Source organism: Dermacentor andersoni, chromosome 8 (genome assembly GCF_023375885.2).
Source record: "Dermacentor andersoni chromosome 8, qqDerAnde1_hic_scaffold, whole genome shotgun sequence".
Taxonomy (NCBI): domain Eukaryota; kingdom Metazoa; phylum Arthropoda; class Arachnida; order Ixodida; family Ixodidae; genus Dermacentor; species Dermacentor andersoni.
The window spans coordinates 150949490-150975127 of NC_092821.1; the positions used below are offsets into that span (position 1 = coordinate 150949490).

The following is a 25638-nucleotide window of genomic DNA, read 5'->3' on the forward strand; positions in this document are numbered from 1 at the left end:
GCCTTGAGAAAGGGTCATTGCATTTTCAAAATCGGGCAGAAAATTTTCCGTCTTCCGAAAGGCAATAAAACTCAGAACCGCTATATGTCACCTCATCTTTTCGTGCGAAAGGCTGTAAATGGGGAGGCGTCGTCACTGGTTAATGTACTCGGAGTCCAAAGGTACCATTTTTTGTTTCATGTGCAAACTATTTTCCATTTCAAGCAACCCCAGTGCTTTCACCACGCACGGCTTTTCTGATTGGAAAGAGCAGAATTGGTTTGCGCACATGAAAATATCGTCGAGCACCGGAACTACGCAGCAGCCTGGCTCGCCCGCTCTAACTCGAGCAACACAATTGACAAGGAGCTGGTTAAGCATCTTGTCACTGAGACCGCTTACTGGACAGAGGTGTTGAAGCGCGTAGTCGTTGTAGTTAAGCTTCTAGCTGAGCGCAACTTAGCGTTTAGGGGCAGTGAGGAGATTTTTGGTTCCCCGAGAAATGGCAGTTATATGGGAGTGCTTGAGGCCATTGCCAAGTTTGATCCCTTTCTAGAGGAGCACATCAAACACTACGGGAACAAAGGAAAAGGTCACCTATCGTATCTGTCAAAAACCATTTGTGATGAATTTATCGAGCATATGGCAAAGGCTGTCAAGGAACGTCTCGTTGACGAAGTGAAACGCGCAAAATACTTATCTTTAATTGTTGATTCGACTCCAGACCTTAAGCACGTTGATCAGCTGTCAGTTGTTTTACGATACTACTTAAATGGGAAAGTGTACGAAAGCTTTCTTGGATTTGTTTCAATTGAATCGTACACCGTCTTGCGTCTTTTCGATAACGTGATTTCCCTCTTGACGACCAATGGCATCTCAATTGATGATTTTAGGGGCCAAGCTTATGATAATGCGAGTAATATGTCAGGAAAATACAAAGGACTGCAAGCTCAAATCAAACACCTGAACGAATTGGCAGTCTACGTCCCGTGTGCTGGTCATTCACTGAACTTAGTTGGCGCGTGTAGCGTTGACAGTTGCCTTGAGGCAATCAAATTTTTCGCTGTAATTCAGAGACTGTATGTGTTCTTTGCTGCCTCACCTAAGCGATGGAGGTATCTCTTGGACAGCATATGAGGAACTGGCCAGCAGCTTGTTTTGAAAAGTCTCTCTGAGACCAGGTGGTCAAGACACGCTGAATCATCTAAGGCCATTCTGAAAAATTTCAATGCAGTCTTGTGTTGCCTTGAAGCTATATCAAAGAACGAGGAAGAAAACGCTGACACTAGGAACGAAGTGCACTCTCTCTTCAAAAAAAAAAAAAAAAGTGACAGAACTAGAGACTGCTTTCATGGCAATTTTCTGGAGTGATATCTCGGAGCGCTTTGACAAAACGAGCGCAGCACTTCAGGAACCAGGATTAGACATTTCAACTGCTGTAGACCTGCTGAGCTCTCTAGAAGGCTTTGTTAATTGTTTGCAACCTCTCTTTGACACCTTCGAAGAGAGAGCGCGCACGCTAAGTACCAATCAAAGTTATCAGGATGAGGGCAAACGCATAGTTTTGAGTAAACACCCGGACGGAAAAAGTGATAGTGCGCTACAAGGTAGAAAAAAGTTTATCCTAGAAACCTGCAATGTTGTACTTGACAGCCTAGACTCTGCTTTGCGAGTGCAAAAGGCTTGCCTACATTGAACTCTGCGAAAGGTTCGGATTCTTAAAATTGCTGACAGAAGTTGGGAGCGAGGCCTCTCTGGGACAGCAGGCTGAGAAGTTGGTGAAAACCTACTAAAATGATTTGGAGCCAGCATTTCCCGCTGAAATCGTTCAGTTTGCAAACTTTCTGCACAACTCTGTGTGCCAGGACACGAGTCCCCTGGGAATAATGAAGTTGCTGCACGAAAGAAAGCTTATTGATCTATTTCCGAACCTTTCTATTGCTTTGCGAATGTACTTAAGCACACCCGTCGCAAACTGTGAGACCGAAAGATCGTTTTCCAAGTTGTCGCTGATAAAAAATCGCCTTCGTTCGAGCCTCCTTGACGACAAGGTGAACTCGCTTGCTATCATGTCCACTGAAAGTGACCTCCTCCGCGATCTATCCTTCGAACAGACTATATCTAATTTCGCCAAAGTGAAGGCGCGATAGATGCCATTTTAAAAGAGGACTGTTTGTGCTATACATGAATAGTTGCAATAAGTTCCTTGTGTCGCCTCCCAGCCTCTACGTTGCCAATGAAACGCTGAGCAGTGTAATTCAAGATATGCAAATCTTCGTTGTTCGTCTCTTGTTTGTTCTTCTTGTGATATTTAGCGTGCTTATAAAGAACTGTATTTTTGTTGTTTTTTACAGTGCCACGTTTCTTTGGTGTCGTCCTTGCTTGTCTTACCTTTCACGAAAATATCTTCAAATAATGTTTTGTAATTACAGTTGGTAATTTTCATCTGTATTCTAGTGCATTTTTATGGTATTTGTATTGCCTTAAGTATTGTATATATCTACTGCATATCTATAGAGCAACGTGTATAACGATTACTGCAGTCTGATGCTTGAATTTTCATGATGTTTTGGATACAACCATGCGTTTCCTCACGGGATCAAACTTAGTGATGCAAACAAAGCCTAGCTTCAGAAGTATCGACGTCTGAGCTGCGTTGCCTTTTCTACGTTCTTGTTCGTCTTGAGTGCACTAAACTTTTCCTTAAAGCCTAGCTGTTGCTGAAAACAGAATGCAGATTAATCACAAAGCGAACATATGTGTTGGTGTTTACAACAGCACGCGTTTCAAGCAAGTTTTGTTGTTCTCCTTGTAATAATAACAATAATAATAATCCCGTTGATCGCACTTCGTTCTTTTTAGTTCGGTGGAATTAAAATGAAACATGGCATATTTCCAGTAGCGTAGCAGGCGACAGGGGGGGGGGGGGGGGGGGGTCAGCATAGGAAAAGGGGGCCTGCATGCGCATGAGCCCAGGGCCCTCATTTTTCTTAATCCGGCCCTAATTTGCACTACAGCTCAGAAGAAAACTGAAAAGATTAAAAAAGAAAAAAGGCTGTCTAAAGAATATCCGAATACAAGAAATATCCACCTTAACCATTCAACTCCGAGATCAAGTTGTGAAAGATAAACAGAATTACCATGGGGCAGTATTGCTCATTTTATTTCGTCATCCCGAGAAAAACTTTGGTGTCTGGTTTCTCCTTCATCACGCAACTGCAAGGCTTTTGATATTGAGGGCTGCATTACCCAAGACCGCTCAAAAATAGCAAACGCATTTAACGATGAGTTTCAATCTGTTTACACTAGAGACAATGATTTCATGCCCAATTTCAGCTCCTTCCATCCGCCAATGCCCGATATGGTCATTAGTGAATTGGGCACATTTATTATGCTCTATAAAATAGCAATAGCAATATAGCGATAGCAATATAAAGAAATCGTGTGGTCCTGATGGCATCCTGAATGAAGTTTTAAAGCGGTAAGCCTAGTGGGTGGCAAAGTATTCACATATTGTTTTCGAAATCATTGCAGGCGGCAGAGGTTCCAAAAGACTGAAATATATCTAATGTGAAGCCCCTACACAAAAATGACAACAAATTCTGTTTAAAAAATTACTGTCTCATATCATTAATCTCAACCGCTTGTAAATTGATGGAGCACATAATGCATAAGCACATTTCAGTATTTCTCGAGGAGCACAACTTCTTCACCAAAGAACAACATCGGTTTCGCAGGGGCTTTTCTACACGAACTCAATTAATATAAACTATACATAATTTTCTGGTTTCTGTAAATAATGGAAATCAAGCAGACGCAATTTTTTAGACTTTAGTAAAGCCTTTGACACGGTTTCTCACAATAAACTGCTTTATAAATTAAACTTGGTACTACAAAACTCTAAGCTAATATCCTGGTTTCCATCATATATTGCTGAACGCCAACAATTTGTATCTTTTGACCAGCATTGCTCAGGTGAAGCTTCAGTGTCGTCCGGTGTCCCACAGGGCTTGGTGCTGGGACCACCTTTTTTTCTGATCTCTATAAACGACATCTTTGACGACACCCCAGTTAAAATTAAACTATAGGCAGATGATTGTGTTTTATACTCCGAAACTAAAAGCACGTCTGACCAGCTGCTCTTAAAGCAAGCGTATCAAATGGTTGTGTCGTGGTGTGAAAATTGGCAAATGTCCCTCAATCTTGAAAAAGCTATAGCAAGGAAAATTACTCACAAGAAGATCACCCACATTTATTAATACGGCATCAAAAACAATTTTCTTACCGAAGTAACAGAGTATAAATACTTAGGTCTCCTCATAACAAGTGATCTTCGATGGAATAAACACATCTTCCAGGTCACAGCAAACACACAACACAAACTATTTTTTCTTCGCAGGGCTCTGAAACTATCGGCCCCTACACTCTGTCTTCTTGCGTATAAATCTGTCATTCTACCGAGGTTAGATTACACCGTTGTTATCTGGGATCCATTCATTCAAATATATATATATATATATATATATATATATATATATATATATATATATATATTCATTGTACAGGTGCAGCTTAGCGGCTGTGATGCCAACTCTTTAAGACGAAGAGTAAGCGCCGTCCAAGTTCTTCTCTGGGACCTCGCTTACCCAACTCTCCCTGCTCCGAAAGTGACCCGCCGTTCGGGTGGCGCGTGCTTTCTCCGAGTCGGATCTGGAGCGTCTCGTATACAATGCGACTTATATATATATATGCGACAATATATATATATATATATATATATATATATATATATATATATATATATATATATATATATATATATATATATTCATTGTACAGGTGCAGCTTAGCGGCTGTGATGCCAACTCTTTAAGACGAAGAGTAAGCGCCGTCCAAGTTCTTCTCTGGGACCTCGCTTACCCAACTCTCCCTGCTCCGAAAGTGACCCGCCGTTCGGGTGGCGCGTGCTTTCTCCGAGTCGGATCTGGAGCGTCTCGTATACAATGCGACTTCGAGAACCGAATTGACCACGCGAATTCGCCATACGCATTTTGTCAAGGTCGGCACGCTTCCTATCATTCGCATGGAGATTGAACAATGACAGCGCTAAATCCATTTCCTGGAAAACCTGCATGAAAGTCTATGCCCAGCACTTGGACTGGGCTCTATCCAGAACGGGATGACTAAAAGGAGCGCACCCACCTTTTGACCGGGAGGACCCTTCTCGTAGCGGGTCGGACGATGTAGGCTCTCCGCCTTCATAACGGTACCCTGCGAGCAAAATGAACGCAGCGCGGAAGCCCCGCGTCTTAACGAGGGCGCGCACTGCTCTAGCAGAAGCTGGAGCCACCCCAAAACAATCGGGAACACATGTAGCGCATTACACCGCAATTTTTCTACAGACGCAGCTGCGTATTCTCGAGCTGTATTCGTGTAAGGCCGCTGCGTGGCACGCTGGAAACGCCAGACTACATCCGCGCCTTAAGTTTCGGGCATGCTCTCGCGAGATTTCGCGTGATCCAGCACCGGGCGCATTGGCGTCTACGAGCGGCTGCGATAAGAGTGTGCTTCGCACTGTGCGACTGTGCCAAGAATTCTGTGCCAAGTGATCGTCCGAGAACACGGTTTCCAATCGAAGGAACATTGAACTTGAACTCTCGGATTTTATGTGCCAGAACCACGATTTGATTATGAGGTACGTACGCCATAGTGCGGGAATCCGGATTAATTTTGACCCCCAGGGGATCTTTAACGTGCCCCCATTGTACGGGATGCGGGCGCTTTTTGCATCTTGCCCTCATCGAAATGCGGCCGCCACGGCCGGGATTTGATCCCGCGACCTCGTGCTTAGCAGCGCTATACCAAACCGCTAAGCCACCGCAAAAGGTCCGGAGGAAGATGTCGCAAATTTGCCATATGCGGGATGCGAAGAGAGAATCCTTAATACCCGCATTCAGAAATGCATCTTAACCTGCAGCATACATGCTTGACTTCATCTAAGTGGCGCTTGTCCTGCACGCATCTAAAGAAGCGCAATGAGCGCCCTGGGCACGTTCACGCCAGGCGTCACGTAGATCACGTCAAGCATGGGCTTCAAGTTAAGCTGCATTTGTGAATAGGGGGCTAAGACTCCCTACAACGCGTCACAAAATTCACCTCTCTCATCGTAGTTGTGCAGCCAGTAATGACCGAAACAGACAGTAATTCCGCGCTTGCGCTTCGGGCACAGTGTTATGCCTAAATATGTATTTCCTTCGCCACGATGGCGGCCATCGACAAGTTATGATCTGTGGGAACAGTTCGTATACAGCTGAACCGAAGAGATAACTTATAGTAGAATAATATTTCGATCATAGTGAAATTTATTTCATTCGTCTGTTAGGAAAGAAGGAGCATTTGCTAAAGGCTTGAGGTTAAGAGGGCATTCAAACCACGAACCAAATGCCGCGGACGAGCATGACGTGGTTATGAGTCGCGGGGAATTCAGCCGCCAGCTGCCGCTTATCTGCTTCGTCCACGTGTGCGCCATGTTTGGGCGCCACCGACACACGTGTAGTGCTCGTCCGCGGATTTATGTCCGTCGAGTGAGCACGCCATAAAGGCCACGCAGGTTCGATTTCCCTTATATGAAACGTGCGCACACTTCCCTCCCGATTTGACTGCTTCCCTTGTGTCTTGCGAAATGTGCAGCGTGCTCAGAGACGCCAAATAATAGAACCAGCACGTTCCTCAGAGACATGAAAACCGTATTCAACTGAGCCAGTTGGCTCGTGGCTAAGACGAGTTTTAATCACTGAAATGAACATAGAGACGTGCGCATTTCGTGCTGGGGCGCAGATAGCCAGGTCGGTTTCGCGCACGCAGCGATCCCCGACCGCTCACACCAAGTACCCGCTGTACACGTGACCGCCTCGAAGTCCCGGATCTAGCCACATACCGGTGGTTCCCAATTGGCTCTTGCGCGATGGACGTCTTAGAGTGGCTCATATTTTGTTATCGTCGTATGCGAATTTTCAAGAACAAGAAATGGGCAGATCCAACTTGCATCGTGGAATCCACGTGAAGCAAACATCTATAACTTCATTCAGCGGTTCTATACGGTGCCAAAACCACGATACGAACATGAGGCACGCCGTAGTGGTGGACTCCGGATTAATTTCGACCACACGGGGTTCTTCAACGTGCAGCGACGCTTTCGTGAAACGGTTAATCCCAAATGCTCAAAGTTCGCCCATTTCATTCCTGCGAATTTGGGTCGAAGAAAACCGGCGCGCGCGCATGCGCTCTCGCGCTACGCTATGTGGCACACGCGGCCATCAGCTCAAAGTTCTAGCTGATGTTGGCACGGCAGGCGTGTGACTGTGGCCTAGTGGTTAGAGCGCCTGGCTACTGTGCTGAGGAACAGGGGCTCGATCCCACCACAGCTTTATTCTTTTAACTATTCAGCAAGACAAGGACAGCCACGGCCAGGAAAGTCCGAGAGGGTCGGAAAAAAAAGGCTTCGCTTAAACTAGACACGCAAGGACTTGTCGTTAGACAGCGACATGCCATTGCAGCCAGCTACTACTACAGACGGCATCTCGGTCTGTGCCCTGCTTAAAGGGAAGCTGAAGAGTCTGTCGAATTCAATAAGACGCTCATACGGATGCGGGAACCTTATAAACCATGAAGGTAAAATTTTGGGGATTTTTCACTTAGGAGCGACGAAATCGTCGGTTAAAATTGCGCTGTAGCTCCGCCCCCCGTCGAGCGCCGCGCGCTGCTGCTGACGCTGACGATGCGAGCGGAGACCGGAAACGGCGGCGTAGTGACGTCAACACTGGTGTTCCGCTCCTTCGCAGCCTCCGCGACCGTGCCTGACCGGGCTTATTTCTGCGTGCGTGCCGTCCTAATCTGCTTCGCTCGACCCTACATTCCTTTATTTGTGTGTATATAGGAGTGGTAGTTGACGTGCGCAGCATCAATTGAACTTGTAGGCCGATCATGCCGCCGTTCTGTGCAGCCTACGTTTGCACGAACACCAGCGGCCGCGACGATGTTCCGATGTTCCATTAGTTCCTGCAAGACAAGAAGCTTTCAGCTAAGTGGGAGGCTGCTGTGAAGCGAAACAACTTCAAGCGCTCAAGAACAAGTGTTGTGCTCTAACCACTTCCGTGACGATTACTACCGGAGTTTATCAATAATGCGTGCTTTGGGTTCTCCTTTGTGTTAGCACGCTGAACGGAAGGTGCATGTTTATCGCCCACCCTTGACGCAGGTTTCATCGCCAAGCGCCGCGAATTTTCTATTCGCACGTGTGTTGTGAAACAGCCTGCATGCAGCTACCATAACGCAGTGCAAGCGTGAAGTTTGCATGTGTTGGAAAGCCTGCTCACGCCAAGACGCTGCACTCCCCCTTCTCTCGCACACATAAGAAACCGACCATCTCACGTAGCCGACGGAATTCGCCAATTACGAGTAGCGTGCGGATGGCGCGCTGATGAAGGTTCTATACTACGCGTGCTACAACAGCCGGTAAACTTTTCCCGCGTTTAAACCATCTGTGTAGATTGCCGATAGCTTTGGGGCAGCACACAAATGCTGAAGATCGCATCACCGCTTACGTTCTACGAGGAGGCATGCAGGAACATAACACTACAGTTGTTTGCCCGGAAACGTACTCACTGGAACGCTGAATGCAGCTTAGCAAAAAACATACTCGCCAAAGAACATTTCTAATACAAGGAGATGTTAACACTTCGCCTTCGTTCGCGTGGAAAGCAGTGCTTGCACCAGCATTTTTTGCTTCTTGGAGAGGCCGGCTCTTCGCAATCGGCTAGTACATGTAGTATGTACAAGTATGTACGTAGGTGTAGTATGTACAAGTATGTACGTAGGTGTAGTATGTACAAGTATAAACCCCTTACAAGTGATCTTGCACGCGACAGCGACAGCGCTAGAAGCGAGGCGATGGCTGTCGCGTTCACTCGTCGTCTGCAAGCCGAACTCCACGCGAGCGACGGCTTTGAGCGACGACTTCCCGGAATGAGGGCAGCAATATACGCGCCGAAACTAGCGTGACGCATGCTTTATCAATTTAAGTTGATGTATTTTACTGAAGAAGGAGCATAAAATATTTCTGAAGGTCTTGCACTAGGTTCTTATTATTGCACGTGTAAAATTCAATAGTTTGCTCGTTCCGTGCGACAGACAGCAGTATTTGAGTTATGTACATCCAGTTTCGGCTTCGCACAATTGGCTAGTCGCTCATAGCATTTCCGGGCGACGAGCGACGAGTTCTAGATTTCTAGAAACGAGCGATCGAGCGAGAACACCGAGCGATTTGTTCAAGCGACGGCCCGTTTTGTCGCTCGAAGCCGTCGCCCGTCACCGTCGTGCGCAAAATCGCTCTCGTAGAGTTTGGACTTAACGCCGTACTCCTCAGGGAAACGCAAGCTCTCGAAAATTTCCATGACCGTCTCAGCAAAACACCACCAAACTACTTTGCACCGTGCTTCGTGTGTAGCGGCAGCAGTCGGTCCAGACGAACACCATTGTTGACGTCACGAGGCGCCCGACCAATCACAGGCGGAAACGAGGCGCACGTGCTGGGCGTGTCTGCTGCTGCACTTTTCGTCGAAATAAAATATGTTTGCGCTTTCTTTCACTCAATTTCGATGCGATATTCGAATTCAGAGGGTTGAAAACCACGGCGTACTGCTCTTCACTCATGTTTTCTGGAAAACCTTTCAGCTTCCCTTTAAGCGTTGGAGGCCAACACCGGGTGACCTGATCCCGTCCGAGCATTCATGCGGCCCGCGCCTGCGAATCCTCAAGTAAAACTCTTGCTTGGGCTAGTTGGTTCATGCTTGAAGTAGTAAAGGCAAGGCACAGAAGACCAGGACTCAAGAAGAACACAAACGACAGGACCGGCGCCGGTCCTGTCGTTTGTGTCCTTCTTCTTGAGTCCTGGTCTTCTGAGCCTTGCCTTTACTACTTCTGCGAATCCTCGGCGCTCTGGCAAAGTCGTCTTCACGGCCGGACGCACAGTCGTCTGCATCAGTCGCTCTTATGCGAGAGACAGGGCTGTCGCCTTATCGATCATTGATGCTGCATGGCGAACTGGCGCAATAAAAGATAGATACGAAAAAGTAGGGGCTTCCGAATCTTTCCCATTTCGTTTCACTTCTACTCTCAAATAAGGGATAACAACACTTGTTGGAATCTCGAGGGAGGGAAACCGTTGCAAGTTAAGACTGCTGGTTCTGCTAAAGGAGAACCGTGGCTCCTGCACACAGGCAACCGTTCCAAGAGCGGAAGCACGCGGCAGATGACTTATTCTCCAGTTATGCAATAACAGTGCGTGACTTTTAAGCTGCCCACATGCAAATTTGTTGCCTCGTTTAAGCATAGTAATTTATGATTACCCAGTCTGCATCCCTTCAAAAAGATTTGCAAGGGCTGCAGCATTAGAACCCCCCTATTTTGAGGCAACACTAGACGTGCATCGGGCGGCTTACTGTTCCCTCGCTTGCTTGCTGTAATTCTCATGGTACTCAATATGAATGAAAGCAGATGTTTCTCATTTAGAAGCTCCTCAATTAACTGGCCGTCCAGTTGCGAACGATATTACATGCACGTGTATCAAATAATCTAAATAAATCTTTTTTTTTTTTGCAGTATGGATTTATTTAAAAGTTTGTATTTCGTTTTCCTTAGAAAGGATAACATATTCAATATTTGATACGCCAAACATTTTCCACAATCGAACACCCATATTAAATAGAAAACTCCAGGCGACATACCGGTACTTAGTGCAGTACTAAAGATTACGGTGAAGACACCGTACTGCATCATGATGGAATGCCAGCGCTGTGCGAACTAGGCAATACTTTGTGCAATTGAATATTTATGGCCTTTTTCGTCGTTTCCGCAAGACCATGTAAGTTTACAGGCACAGTGCGGATCAAATCATACCGGCGGCCCAGCTGGTCCAGGGGGACCGGGACGACCTCTTTTCCCGCGACGACCAGGATCTCCTTTCTCGCCTTTCTGCAGCACAAAAACGGACGCTTGCGTCACACACATGGCACTTCTCTGATTTAATAACGCCACTCTTGTGTTCTCACAATATTGGCCGCAAAGAAAAGAGTCAAAGCGCAGAAACAATATATGTATAAAAAAAATAGGGACGACATGCATTCAGTAAAGGTGCGCGCGATGAGACCGGTGCGTCATCGCACTTCGAACTTCCAACTTTATTCCTTCAAGCAGACAACTTATACCTGGTGGCGGTGTGAGAGAGGAGGGCAAAGAGGCAGCCATGACAATGCTCCTAAACTCGTCCAAACCAAGAAATTGCAGAACGCTCAGTAAATTGGGCTGTTGCATATTTTTTAAGAAGATGGTAATGAGACAGCCTCACATTAAACTACACGTCGATATATCGTACAAGTGAACAACATCTTGCCCAGAGACGCCGATCACCTGGTGTAACTTCTAATTCCTAAGAGTCCTAATGATGATATCCAGCAAAACCGCGTAACAAAAACTCTTTATGGCACCATACAAGTAATAGCTCCAATAACGAGCCTGTGTCGCTTGTAGTGTATCCGATTTACGTATATGGTGGCTCAATGTTTAAAGAAAGCTATAAGTGGTTTTAGTGGATCCAATGACTTAAGCACGCGAACGCTTATTGAGCAGATAACAGTGTAACGAGAAAGAGACAGACGAAAATGAAGAAAATAAAACAAAAAATAAGAAATACCACACGTAAGCTTCGGAGGTGGACGGAGACAGCCACACAGATTTAAAGAGCAGGCTAGTCTCAGATTCAGAAAGACAAGCGGACATTGGCAGGGTGCTTGATACTTCAGACCGGTAATCGCCCGTGTGTTGTTGCAACAGACAAGATGAAGGACGACAGAGAAAATTTACTTGCCATTCAGCGTGGCCTTCGAGATGGCCTTCGAGACGTCAACCTGCACCTCGTGGTATAAAGTTCGCATCTATAAGACAGGTGCTGTTGTCTCAGAACAGCAATGCACCGTGGTCAACTGAATTAGTCTGCTGATGATGGTGACGATGATTGTGATGAATGAGGCACAGGCATGCAGGCATAGGCTTTGCTCACTTCTGGAATGAAATCCTCCCTCCTGAAGGACGCTCCCGGCTCACCCTTGCTTCCCGGTTCACCTTTGTCGCCCTGCACGAATGACGTTTTCCATAGCTTGCACGCAGTTGACTTCTCGGAGTGTCAAGCAATTGTGTGGTGTTTTAAAGGCCAGACATTTATTTCAGCTAGATAGCTTTTATATATATATATATATATATATATATATATATATTCCTTGTCAAAAGTTTCGAGGGCACTGCGTAGATGACTAGACGTGTCGTCAGGCAGCGTGCTAGAAACCCTGATGTCGCAGAGTGGAAGACGTCATCTTAAAATCAGGTGAAGACCTGTCTGTGATACCTTGTCGGCGGTATTTCTTATAATACAATGTCGGGGTGCTACACTCGGTGAACAACGCGCAGAACGAGACATACCTTCAACCCGATCAAGCCGCGTGGCCCGCGAGGACCTTCATCTCCTTTTTCACCCTGTCGGAGGAACAGGCAAGATTATGCTGATATGTATGACAATCCGCCAATGCGCAGCAGCTTGCGGTTTAAGCACAAGAGGTAATTCATGTTAACTTTCGCACGACAGGAAAGTTTTGACAATGACGACGAGATGGCAAGTCACACGATGCCAGGAGTATAGTGGGCATACACATATTGATATGGGGACGCGCTATAATGGGAGGACGTATATCCAAAAAGACCCGCGGTCAACTGCGAACACGTGCATTCACTGATATGCTCAAACTCATCGTAAGTATGCTGAATCTTACCTTGAGGCCCGGCTCGGCCGACCTCTTCCAGGGTTCCGTCTCAGATGCTGGCTTGTCTCGGCTGCCGTGCGGCTCCGCACGCTCCACCCACGGTACGCCGGAGGCGTCATTCTGCACTCGAATAAGTAAGGGGAGTTGTGCCATACATGTAGTACTCGTACATATAGGCTGTCCCGGCTATAATTAACCAGGACATCAACTATAAAAAAATAGAGAAAGTGAATTCATGCGATAATAAAGCTGATGTCATGTTGTTCGCAGTCGTCTTCCGCAATTGAGGTTACTTATCTAATAAATCTATTACAATAGGCTGAAATTAGGTAAGCACCTTACTAAATACTTATTTCTATTTTCGACTAATACGGTAGCTTCACACAACCGTTGAAAACCTCAAATTGTGTCATGGTTCTTTACGCGCGGCCCGTTTCTCCTCGTTGACAAGAGAGCGCGAAAGCGAACACGAGTAAACCTTTATTTTCATAGATAAATCCCCCCAACCCCCCACTTGCCCCACATCTTTTTCTTCTTGCTGCTCTGTTCGTCCGACGGCGCGCTCATTTAACCCTAAAAACTACAAGGGAAAGAAAGAGGGAAAGAGGAGCATGTTATGGTTGCGAAGCACAGAGTAGGCGAGCAGTGAGAGAGAGCCCCCCTGGTGAAAGCGATAGGCGTGGCGCTTTTGCCTATCTTTATAATTATGGACAACTGACGCCGGCCAACACCATTATCGGTACGCCACCGCTTCGATTAAGAGGCCGACCAGATGAAAGTCGGAATCATCCATGTGCAAGTGCAATACTGTGCACTTGTATGTGCAATACTGTGTCGAGGCACAGTGCACGGTATTCGAGGCACACAATCCGGATGTAGAGGTAACTTCTCGCTTTCAGCGGCAAAGGCATAGCGCGGTACAAATATCTGTGTTCGGACAACGCTCTCTAACTTTCTCGTTTACGCGTAGTTATTGAAATAGTATTTAAAGACTGGTTCAATATTTTCAGCAAATAACTACTGCAGCCGAATTCACATGTTAATTGTATTCGCCAATGGGTGCGTACCTTCGCTCATATTACACCCAGTATTAGGACTGGCTGGAAAATGCGCTTACGAACAATTCTAGCGTTAAAGGGCTTTGCTCACACGATGTTCTTACGCCAGAACCGTTTGTAAGAGGAAAATACTCTGTCTGCTTGTTTTCGCCAGACTACTTCAACCATCATAAATTGCAGCGACCAAACTTGCCTGATATCCTAGAGTGTCCTGGCAAAGAGGCACAAGTACTGGGACGCTGAAAAGCCGCAGAGTCTGTATGCGGCCCTAAAGGGGAGAGAAATAGAGAAACAAAAAGTTATAATACGAACAACTTATATCCAACTGAGTATATCTCATGCGACGAACTCGACAACGCGGTGGTGTTTGATGCAAACATTACATTCACAGATGGTGTGTGTCTTATCAGCGCCGACCTTTGCACTGAGGACCCTGCTACCTTTAGCGAGTCTATAACTAGTATAGCAAATAGGTCGCTTTTCACTGTACATTTTACGTATCGCTGTAGAAAACGCGGCTTGTACTAACAAAGGTTCCTAACAGAGTTATTGCTGGTAGCCCGACTTAACTTCTTGCGTAAGAAACAGTTACCGGTGCAAATCCAAACATGAGGCCAATTATAGGGCAGACTAACAATTACAGTTTAGCGCTAAAGCAAGTGAGATGTGGACATCTCCCCTAGCTCATTTCTATTTGCCTAACATTAGCACATTTCGCCGTCTGCCCCATGCAGGCATTTCAACAGTACGAAAATTCGTAGGGCGTAAAGACCCGAAGGTGCACAGTGGGCTTCAGAAGAACCGCCAATTGGGCTAGCTATATTCCGGTCATCACGATAACAGAGCGCACGTCCTTCTCGCGTTCGTGCTCATGCGGGTGTGAGCGAGGCTCGCTCACTAAGCGATGCTCCTTCACTCCGCGGCGCAAAGCGAACAATGCGGAAAGGTCCGTCGGCTCCCCGACAGGGAGCAGAGAAGATGCGAGGCAGCCAATAGATGCGGTACTCAGAAAATACCACACAGCACGATAGGCACGGCTTCTGGGCGAACGTTTTCGCAAGACTGATCGAGTACGCGTGGCTGCGGCTAAGCGCCACGTCCAAGTGGTGGCGGGTCTGCAGAGCACCCGCCGCGTTGAGGAAGCACTCCGTGGTTGTAGGACTGGTTTAGAGATCGGGGGGCTCAGCGGTGAGAGAGTTTCAGGGAGGGCCAATCCAAGCGGCGCGTCCAGGTGGCGTGTACTCGCACAAGCGACCTACGCTGTAGAGGGAGGGAAAAGCACGGGGTGCGCGGGAAAGTGGTCCCGACGTGGTCACTGACTCACACAAGTTCGAGTTCTTGCTAATTGCGATGACGGACGCCGCAGTGGAAGGATCCAGAGTAATTCTGAGCTCACGAATTTTTTTAGCGCTCGCACAAACCATGGCACATGAGAGTTTTTGGATAATTGCGCCCCCATTGAAGTGTGGTAGCCGCCAGGAACATAACCCGCGGGATCGTGCTCAATCAGCACGACAAAGACAGGGTGCACAACCTGCTCTTCTCAAAAGGACAGAAAAAGAAAATGTGCGGTAACAACCGTGGATAATCGTCAATATAAGCGAACAGCCGAACGCTTCAAGAGAGCTACTCTCTTTATTAAAGGAATGGTGCGCTTGAGGGCGCATATTTCATGCAGCGAATATATTTAGGTTGCGTTCGTGGCTCCACTGCGTTATTAGAACAAAGCCCTTGACCAGCACACCTGTAGCTGTAGTATGGTTGGACAGCAACCACCAACCACGATAGCGGACGAAAGAACCAAAGAAAGCTTATTCGCTTCAGTAATGTACAGATGTGTGCACATGTTAGTGTTTTTTGACGCACACAAGTAGATTGCCGAGAAATCGCGCAAGAATAAAGTTTATAAAAACAACTTAATTGAGCCCTAGCTCGCACTTAGTATAAGCACGCACTCTAATGAATCTGGAATAACTAATCATGTTCTAGGTTGCAAATGTGAGTTAATGAGCGGTCATCGCGTAAGCGCGCCGAAACCGAGCAACAAAGAAGACACCGACACAGAACTGCGCCTGTCTTCTTTTTTGTCCCGCTGCCGCGCTCTTTTCTTCATGATAATCATATACCCTTATATAAGTATAACATATAGGCTTAGTGAAAGAAAATAAAAGCTCTGCGTATTTATACTGAAGCAACAGAAGCACTAACGGAAAAGCTTACTGAACTGGAGTTAGCGGACGATGTAGGAAAAAAAGCGAGGAATTGAAGACGTGGGAGAGAAAGCCACACGCACTTCCAGAGAAGACGCTGTTTCTCGAGTATTCTTGCTGAGATCACGATCGAGATCTACGCAGGGGCCACTTCACGCTTAGAATCGACAACGTGCTTAAGTACCGGAGAGCTGGCGAACGTAAGGAAGCGATGCGTAGTGGGGGGCGGTGGAGTGATACTGTATATGCACGTGTGCACAAGTGCCTGAGGCTTGGCCAAGAGGGCAGAATCGACGGGCAAGGGAGCGCACCAGAAATTTCCCGCTGAGGATGGGTCCCGCCTGCGCCAGGTAGAGGGTGGAGGCGTGGTCGAACACGAGCTCCTTGGGGATGCGCGTCACGTGCTGCGCCATGCGAACGTCTTGCAGCGTGCTGCAGTTGAGCAGCTCCAGGCTCAGCTGGTTGCCAGTCGCCGTCATGCTCAGCCTGCGAATACAACAACTGCGCTGCGATGCACTGACTCGGCGGCCGAACGCGTGGTTCAGCAAGCTTCCAACACTTGGTTTCCGGAAAACAAGGAGCTCTGTCGACGACCTCTTCATCAATGCGACCGGCAACGTAGCACGCAGAGCAAAGGGAAAACGTCGCCCATCTGTCCCTACAGCACGCCAACAGTCCAATCGTTTCTTATCCAGCGCCCTCTTGCATAAGCTGCAAAGCACACTGCAAATTAGCTACATGTCCCGAAATTTCGCTCGGCTGTGCATTGCGTGCGCATGTATAATAAATCAAAGTCGGTTATTACAGAACGCACGACTGACATTCAGCGGTCGTCTATTTTTTTAGTGCGCGATCGAGCATAACTTGTTGACCTATGATAAATCTAGCCAGGTGTCATGTGCGGCCCACAAGCATGCATAATTACGGTTTTTGAATCCCATACTTTGTTATATTAGGCCACACTGCACCCAAACGAACCTGGACAGACATTCACGTGGGCAAACCCTCGCGCTCTTATTGCGTTTCTCAATTATGCGATCATCCATTGATGCGCTCAGTAGTTTTGCAATTTGCATTGAATAGAAGACTTCAAACATAAGAAGTTTATATACAGCCACACGGTCCGTTTGAAACGTTCAGTCGGCTTTGTCCGACGCCTTTAGTTTCGCAATGATCGTCTGCTGCATGCGCGCGGCTCGTGGCCGGTCTCCTTCACGACAGAGCGCACTGCTTGTGGTATGCAGGGTTGAGCAGAGACCGAAATGGAGAGGTTCGAAGCCTTCGGCTGCACCCTTTCTCTTCTATAGAAAATAAATAATATTGTTTTAAAAACAAACAAAGATACGAAATAAAATTATAATTAAAGAGCACTTTATCATCCGCAAACAACACATACAGTATTAAGGATAGCAAAGGCGGCACAACAACAACAAACACAAGTCACCGCTTAAAATCGTCCGTAGTCTTTCTATGCACACATTAATGAGAAACTTTTCCCTGCACTGAACGCTGTCATCCCAAAGCCGATAGCTGGCAAAACCAAAGTGCGCGGCTTGTCACACTGAAGTGCGCGGGCACGCGTAAATTATAAACGTAAAGACAGAAGTGAAATGTCCATTATGGTTACGTGCATCGTTTCGTTCACACGGAGATGAAGAGACGGAGGGCAAGTCTTCTCGCATTGTTAAAAAAATATAGTTACGTGGTCCACCTCCCTCAGTGTCACAAACACCGTGCTTTGCCATACAGCAAGAACTAGTCTCGTTTAGAGCCGATTGTTAGCCTGGCATCGCACATTGCTTCCGACACTACTCGTGGCAACGTGCCGAAGCGTCACCTGATCCATCCGTGCGGTCCGGTGGCCTGCTTGGGCAGCCGGAAGGTGGCCAGGCGCTGCGACCCGAGGTGCATGGACACGTCCGTGTAGTACAGGCTCACGTGGAACGCGTCGCGCGACACTGCCAGGCCCAGCTGGACCAGCGTCTCGGACGGATTCACGACGGCAAACAGGAACTGCTCGTCCTCAATCGAACCGGAAGGAGCCTCAGCGTGGCCGGAGCCAGGGTGAGATGCGGCTGGCCGGAACACTGCCTGCGGTGCCACACACGCGGGCCACTGGTCGCAACCGCAGACTTAATATCCCGGCAGGTTGCACGGGAGCTGCTGCTTTTACAGCGGAGTGGTATATAGCTAGGGTACCATAGAATTTTCGTGTCCGCACACAAAAATTATCATCACCAATAGCTCATAACCCCGTAAGCAAGCAAAGAAATGCAATGGTTCATAGCGCCGTAAGGCAGAGGCTACATCCGCTCAGCAAAGGGAAGCGAACAGTGCTTACATTCTTCCTAATCACGCATAAAACATGCAGAGCAGCATGTCGAAAACTACCATCATCAATGGCTCATACCTCCGTAAGCAAGCAAAAAATTATTTATTTATTTTATTTATTTATACAGGTACGGCACAGGTTCCGCGTGGGAACATTGTGTGACGGGTGGAGTACATATCTTTGTTCTACAGAGAGCTATCGAGACAATATAAATATCCCTCATATGTCGTAGCCCCGTAAGGTCACTCACTTTACGTGGTTTAGTTGCGATGACACTACCCCTGTGGTCGTTTTCGGAAATTTATTGGGAATGGGTCTGGACCGAAAAGGGAGGGGCTTACGCGTTTCGTGTAGCAGAGATATCGCTTGCGACGCCACACCGATCCGGCCCGACCGACCACCCAGTGGTGTGCGTGCATCGATTTGACGTTATCAAAGAATGTATTCGCAATTGACAGTAGGCCGATCAGTGTATATCATAGCGACCACAAAGCCATTGTGATCGTCGTTAATGAGTGACAATGAGTGATGCAATAAAGTCTTTACCACAAGTTTTCTTACCACGATGTTTTCAGGTGCGCTGGTCATCCACCTTCGCAGGGCTAAATGTCCTTGAATTTTTGTTGTTCTTAGCGCATCCGTTGCTGTTGTCTTTTTTTCAGCGTGGCCGCCCACTTACAACCAGAACATGTGTATCACTCATGATTATTTCAACCCCAGGTGTTGAAATAATTATGTCATTAATAATTATGTCATTAAGTCACTGGTCCATGTTTAGCCTATCAGCCAACATAAGTGCACGGGCTATAAAACGAAGACCTCTTCCAGCGACCTCCAGTTGTAGTGCATCAACCAAGTCCATCTAACGCCTACAAATTTCCACTCTCGTTATTCCAGCCAACCCTCTGCAACCTACACCTATAGATGTTTGCCTTCATTTGGTCGTCATTTCGTCTCTCTTGCATGCAAAAATGCATATATATCCCCTGTCGATATTAGCCTTAGCATATTTTGCAAGGCCTGCCTATCAGTTCATATCTTTTATGTCTTCACTACAACTACGCCTAAGTATCCCTACTCCCACATTTATATTCTAGCAAAGAATTCTCTGGAATACATGTACAGTAACCGTCGCCTTAGCTTAATGTGGTTTTGATATTAGAACTAAATAATTCTTGGTAAAAGCCCTGATGGAACTCGAAGGGCAGTACTGGCAGGCTGTTTAAAACTTCAAGCTGGTTAAGTTAAGAAGCTACAATGACGTTAGAAAGTCAGTACGTGCCTATAACCGCCTTACTGCCGAGCTCCTCTAGCGTAAGATTTCCCCGTGTAATCTTCGCACGAAGTTATTTGAGTGAACTGGTGAATCAATCAGCTACTCCAACATAGTGCACACTGCAGAAATTACGCAGCAACAGGCGAAAATAAAGTGACACAGCACATTCTTTTGTGCGTGTCTGCGTGGAAAGTGCACTCGTGTTGTCTGGGCCAGCAGGCAACGCGTACCATGTGAAACGTTCTAGCATAGTTTGCTTGGTCGTGCAGACGTGCGTTTCACGTCACTCCGAGAGACATAACAGGACGCGGTCTAAAGCACGCGACTCACGTGCAGGGCGAAGTCCCTGAACAGAGCCGCGGGAAGCAGCAGACGGTAAGGGAACTTGACGTCCGCTCTGGGGCCGAACTCGAGCGCCAGCGACGGTCCAGACTCCGGGTCGCCGGCGGCGAAGCGCACCGTCTCCGGCGAGGCCGCGCTGCCGCTGGGGCGCACGCGGCGCAGCAGGTCCAACTCGGCAGCAGGGTAGCCTGCAACGACGCGACTCGTGTCGATGGGGGGCCGACGAAGGCGTCCACGCGCACGTGACCGCGGCACAGCGCCTCACGATGAGGTGCGATGCGTTTTAGATAGAAATGTTCCCGGCTCAATGATTCTGCAATGTAGCGCGGGTACGTTGATATCACCATCCACCTCAGCGCAGAGCAGCAGTGCACCAGCTATCACCGGACCCCGCGTTTACTAGTTTCGTCTCTGTTCGGCAACTACGCTTTCCTCACGCCAAGAACATTCTGCGCGCCCAAAGGTTTCGTGATGCCCTAAGCGAAATTTTTTTGGCGGCCAGAGTCAGCCGTGCTGGTGGTCATGGGTTACCCAAACTGTAGTTTCGTGTATTAATGCGGAAAGCTGCGCCTGGGTTAATTAATGTGCTTCTTTACAGCAGCTACATAAAAAAACAGCACAGGCATGAGGCAAAGACTGATAGTTCAGAACAAAACAAGACGTGCATTCGTGTCTCAGCTGTCACTAATGCGTTGTTTATTCTCAAGAACAACAATCCAGCCGAATTCGCAAATTGCCTCATACAAATAACTTCTTTCACTCGTTAGATTAATGTCGGGGCATAAATGTAGAAGTTAATATTCTGAACTGTGGGCTCAGTTTTTGAGACACGGGAGCTACGCAAATTTGTTGCACGACGTTGGTGTTATCGAAAGCTGGTGATGCGGAGCACGTATCACCTACCTCCGCTATCACTGTCGATCGAAAAGTTTGCAGAGTCGAATGCACGCGGTCGTTCATAGCAGATTAATTTCGCAGTACCTCGATGGCGGTTCCTCAGAACAAGGTGAATTATCAGCGCCACTGCGCGCACGTAAATAGGCTGTCTCAAGTGTGGGCCCCTCTGGATTGAACGAGACTCGTCGGTGGAACGAGAATGAGCGAGCGCCCGCCATCGCTCATTCCAGCAGCAGAACTGCGCACGACTTAGGTTCTCATTTGAACGATTCATCGATGCAACAAAAGTACGTGGTCTAAAGGAGCTATAACTGTTTTGATATAGCGTTGAGTACATCGATCGCCGGAGAGATACGACTCGAGGGATTCTCCAGCTCCCTTGATAATTCAGTTCCAAACGGAACTGACGGAACTCCTTCCAGACGGAACTCCAGCTCCAAACTGGCTTCTGTCAGAACCTCGACTGCAAGGGAGCCTCGGGACATAATCTGGTGACGCTTGCGCTCGTATCTGCGCGATGACTGTTGACATAATTCACTATTTGACCGCAGTTTCGATCTACTGCGCTTTCTCGTGCTATGTTGGCTAAACAAATGCCCATTAGGTTTTCGCTATGGTGTGCAACCCATGAGCCATAGGAAGTGAGGACAGCTCAGGTGCGTATGACAGCGCATATTCTGATTGGGAAGAGCAAAAAATAAAAAGGAGAATACGGCACTGGGTAATATCTCTTTTCTATTATCTTTTATTCCCCTAACCCCCTTTCTCCCGCACAGGGTAGCAAGCCGTTCTAAGAACTGGCTAACCTCTCTGTTTTTCCGTCTATTTCTCCTCCTCTTCCTTCTGATTGGGCGTAACTTCTCACTATATCAAATCACACTACTACTGCACCGACTCCTCGCCGGTAAGAACGAAAGAACCTAACGTTTTCAATTATTGTAGATTTGTTAACAAGAATAACTAATCACCAACAGCAGCCGAGATGTCACGCAGTGGGAATGGCAAGGAGCGGGTCGACCTTTGTGATGTCGCCACCTGAGCGGCCATGAAGCAGACAAAAACCGTGAACACGTATCTGAAACATGGAGAACGAGAGAAAAATTGATCGTGTGAGAATCATCGACGGCGGCCGTATAGCCGAACACTTAATTCTAAAAAAAAAAGCTATTTGCTTCAGTAAAGGAACAATGCGCTTAAAGGTTCATGTTTAGTACAACGTATTACAGTGAAATCATAATAAGCCAACAAACACTGACACCAACGACAACATAAGGGAAATTACTTGTGCTTAATAAATGAAATAAAGAAACGATAAATGAATGGAAATGAAAGTGGATGAAGAAACAACTTGCCGCAGGTGGGGAACGATGCCACAACCTTCGCATTTCGCGCCGCGGTAGCTCAATTGGTAGAGCATCACACGCGAAATGCGAAGATTGTGGGATCGTTCCCCACCTGCGGCAAGTTGTTTCTTCATCCACTTTCATTTCCATTGATTTATCGTTTGCTTATTTCATTTATTAAGCGCAAGTAATTTCCCCTATGTTGTCCTTGGTGTCAGTGTTTGTTGGCTTATTATGCTAGGACTAACAAAAAAACGGGCCCCTCGTTTAACCCCCTTTCTTCTCGTTTATTACAGTGAAGGTATTTATGTAGCATTTACTGTTTCATTGCATCAATCCAGAGACAACAGAATTGTTGACCAGTGCATCTGTAGCGGCATTACAAGTGAACATAAAATCAGTACAAGCATTTATTTATTTATTTACAATACTGTCAGTCTCATATCGAGACCATAGCAGGTGGGCATATGATTATACATACAATGCATGTTTTATGTATCGAATGGTAAGAACATCAAGACATGTAAACGGAAATAGATCAAACAGGTTCAGTGCACAATTTTAGAACAATAATACTATGAATAACAAGAGCAACTCGCATAAATACCACACTTCAGGTTACATGTACGTAAATATTATTACAATGTTATAAAAAACGAAGAAAGAAACAAAGGAGGTAAATGTTTAGCTATAGTCCAGGAAATGGTAGTTCTGACGACTATATGTGCATAAGAACTATTTTTTTCCTAAACACTTATTTCATCTTCCAATAACTTGACCAAATCAGACTGCAATACTGTGTTAGTTATAGATGCATCTAGGTTATTCCACTCGCGAACAACGCGGGGCAAGAAGGAAGACTGAAAAGTATCGTTATTACAAAGGAACTCGTTTAGCGTATATGTATGTTTATGACTAAGTACGCGGGATTTAGAAAAGGTAACGTATGCAGAGGCACTTATTTTTAGTCGGTTGTGTAGTATTTGATGCATAAATTTTAGACGAACTCGTTTTGCTCGAACAGCTAAAGTTTCAAGCTCTGACTGTGTTAGGAGAAGAGTAGGGGAATCACTGCGCCGGTATTTTCGGTGGATAAACCTAATTGCCTTTCTGTGGATGCTTCCCAGTTTAGATGTGTTTGTTTTAGTGCACAGGAACCATACGACATTAGCATACTCAAGGACAGGTCTCACAAATCTAATGTAAGTTAAATGTTTGACGTTAGTTGGTGCCAACCGCAGGCACCTTTCGAGAAAAAAGAGTTTTCGTAATGCACAAGAAGTAATGTTGTTAATATGTGATGTCCAGTTAAGGTCGGACGTTATTGTTAAACCAAGGTACTTATGCTGTTGAACTCTAGTTACGAGGCCGCCGTTAAGCGTGTAGTGGAAAAGCGATGGGTGCTTTTTTCTGGTTACTATCATACAAACTGTTTTGTTTGTATTAATGGTCATTTGCCAGTTATCACACCATTCGGTTATTTTTGCTAGTGCATTATTGAGCAGAACTTGATCCTCGTGATTACGTATTTCTCTGTATATTATGCAGTCGTCTGCAAAGAGTTTAATTTTACAATCAATGTTATTTGTAATGTCATTGATAAAAACCAAAAATAACAGCGGACTTATTACTGAGCCCTGTGGGACGCCTGATGTGACAGGCACCGGAACAGATGGGATGTTTTCGATGACGACAAATTGGGATCGCTGAGATAAGAAGATTTTGTCCATGCAGTAATGGACAATCACAGCTGTAATTTTGGCAGTTAGTTTAGTATGGCACACACAATCAAACGCTTTACTGAAATCTCCTCATATATAAAAGCCGATTCGTCCCATTTATCCCCAGCAGCACGATCGCCAGCGTCGAAGGCGACTGCCATTCTCCTCTCCTGCCGCCGGAGGGCGCAGCCACCAGAGGGGCAGAAGGCGACCGCGGGATAGGCCTCTGCATCGGCGGTGAGAGAACATGTGCGGCTGCTGGCTCCTTTGAGTGCGTAGCTGCGATGTTTCTTAAATCGACGTTGGCATGAAACGCAAACACCCGTGCCAAAGGTGCTACAAAGCGAAAGAACTACTTGTTCTTTGGCTACTTACTATAGTGGAAAAGACGCCAAACCATTTTAAGACCGCATGTCCGCATGTTACTATCCGGTCTTCTCGTCATATGGTTTCGCGTCTTTCCCATTATAATAGGGAAAGAAGTTGATTTCTCCTAACGCATGCAATCTCAGCAGTAAAATTTTGTTTTGATCTGAGAATTGTATAGGCCACCATGGTCCGGCCTCTTCAGTTTATCTGCTAACTTAGGTAGCAACTCGGAGGCAAGCTAATGACAGAAAGAGGCGGTCTTGTAATGGACCTAAATTGGCTGGTGTTGGTGGTGGTGGTGGTGGTGATAATGATTGCAATGATTATTTGGCTACAACATTCCTTCAGGTGCGTTTGTGCACCTACTGGAGCTTACCTGTAAACATGAGATGAACTCTGCATAATCGTCAGGAAGTGAAGCGAGCGAAGCAAGTTTCTGTAAAGACCCGATTATCGATCGGTCAGCATAAGCGACAGAAAGAGGAAGAACTATAGGGGACAGTAATCGAAAATGGGGGTGGCCCAAGTTACATGTCCTCAAAGTAGAAGACAACACTGCTCATCCCTTTCGGTCACGGTGCACGCTATTGTGCGGGATTTGTTTTTTGCCGGTTATGCACAACAGTGGCAAGAAGAAAAAGGCACGACATTGAGCTGAGGGTCAATTGAACCCCTATGCTTAAACACAGTATGACTCAGGTTCCCTTCATACTGCAGAGTATTGCTTCGCACGACCCTTTTACTAAAATCACTACCATGTCTGACAGAAAATGCGACACGTCGTGCTCTATCAGCAATAGCGAAGGAATAGCTTTTCCTTCTTCGTAATGCGTGCGGTTAATAGTTAACTTGCGCGTGTTGTTCCAACCGGTGATTCAAGCCTTTTTAAGAAGAAAAAATAAAGAACGCGACATCACTGACTATATGTTACACCAAGTTAAGCACTTGTGATATTGAACTATCACTTCAAAGAACAGATCATCCAGTTTCTTTTTTCTTTCAAGTAACTTGCATAAATTTTTTCACTAAATACAAATTTAGTGCAATTTAGACAGTAATCAGAAGACCTCTGCAGTTAAAGTTGACCTCTCGGATTAGGATATTATGTCTGTGTTCGGCAATTTTACGTCTGCGTGTTGCAGAAGATTTGTCTCCAGACCAATCGCAAAGTCTGTGCAAAGTCGCATCGACAACTGGGCATGCTAGAATTCAATCATTTGAGCCCTTCAAGCAATTGTTTCG

General features: G+C 46.5%; 1 protein-coding gene across 1 annotated transcript in view; it reads right to left on the bottom strand.

Annotated features, from left to right (window-relative positions):
* The window catches only part of LOC126525520 (uncharacterized), a 31356-nt gene that overhangs the window by 5448 nt on the left and 270 nt on the right, over positions 1-25638 (bottom strand). The window contains exons 2-12 of the mRNA XM_050173415.3: positions 24773-24832; positions 21932-22038; positions 20055-20254; positions 17954-18207; positions 16428-16602; positions 14100-14174; positions 12858-12968; positions 12511-12564; positions 12095-12166; positions 10936-11010; positions 5182-5250 (exon numbers count right to left, since the gene is read on the bottom strand). Of these exons, the coding sequence (XP_050029372.2) occupies positions 5182-5250; positions 10936-11010; positions 12095-12166; positions 12511-12564; positions 12858-12968; positions 14100-14174; positions 16428-16602; positions 17954-18207; positions 20055-20254; positions 21932-22038; positions 24773-24798 (1218 nt within the window). The 5' untranslated portion in view covers positions 24799-24832. The remainder of the gene's footprint in view (positions 1-5181; positions 5251-10935; positions 11011-12094; positions 12167-12510; positions 12565-12857; positions 12969-14099; positions 14175-16427; positions 16603-17953; positions 18208-20054; positions 20255-21931; positions 22039-24772; positions 24833-25638) is intronic.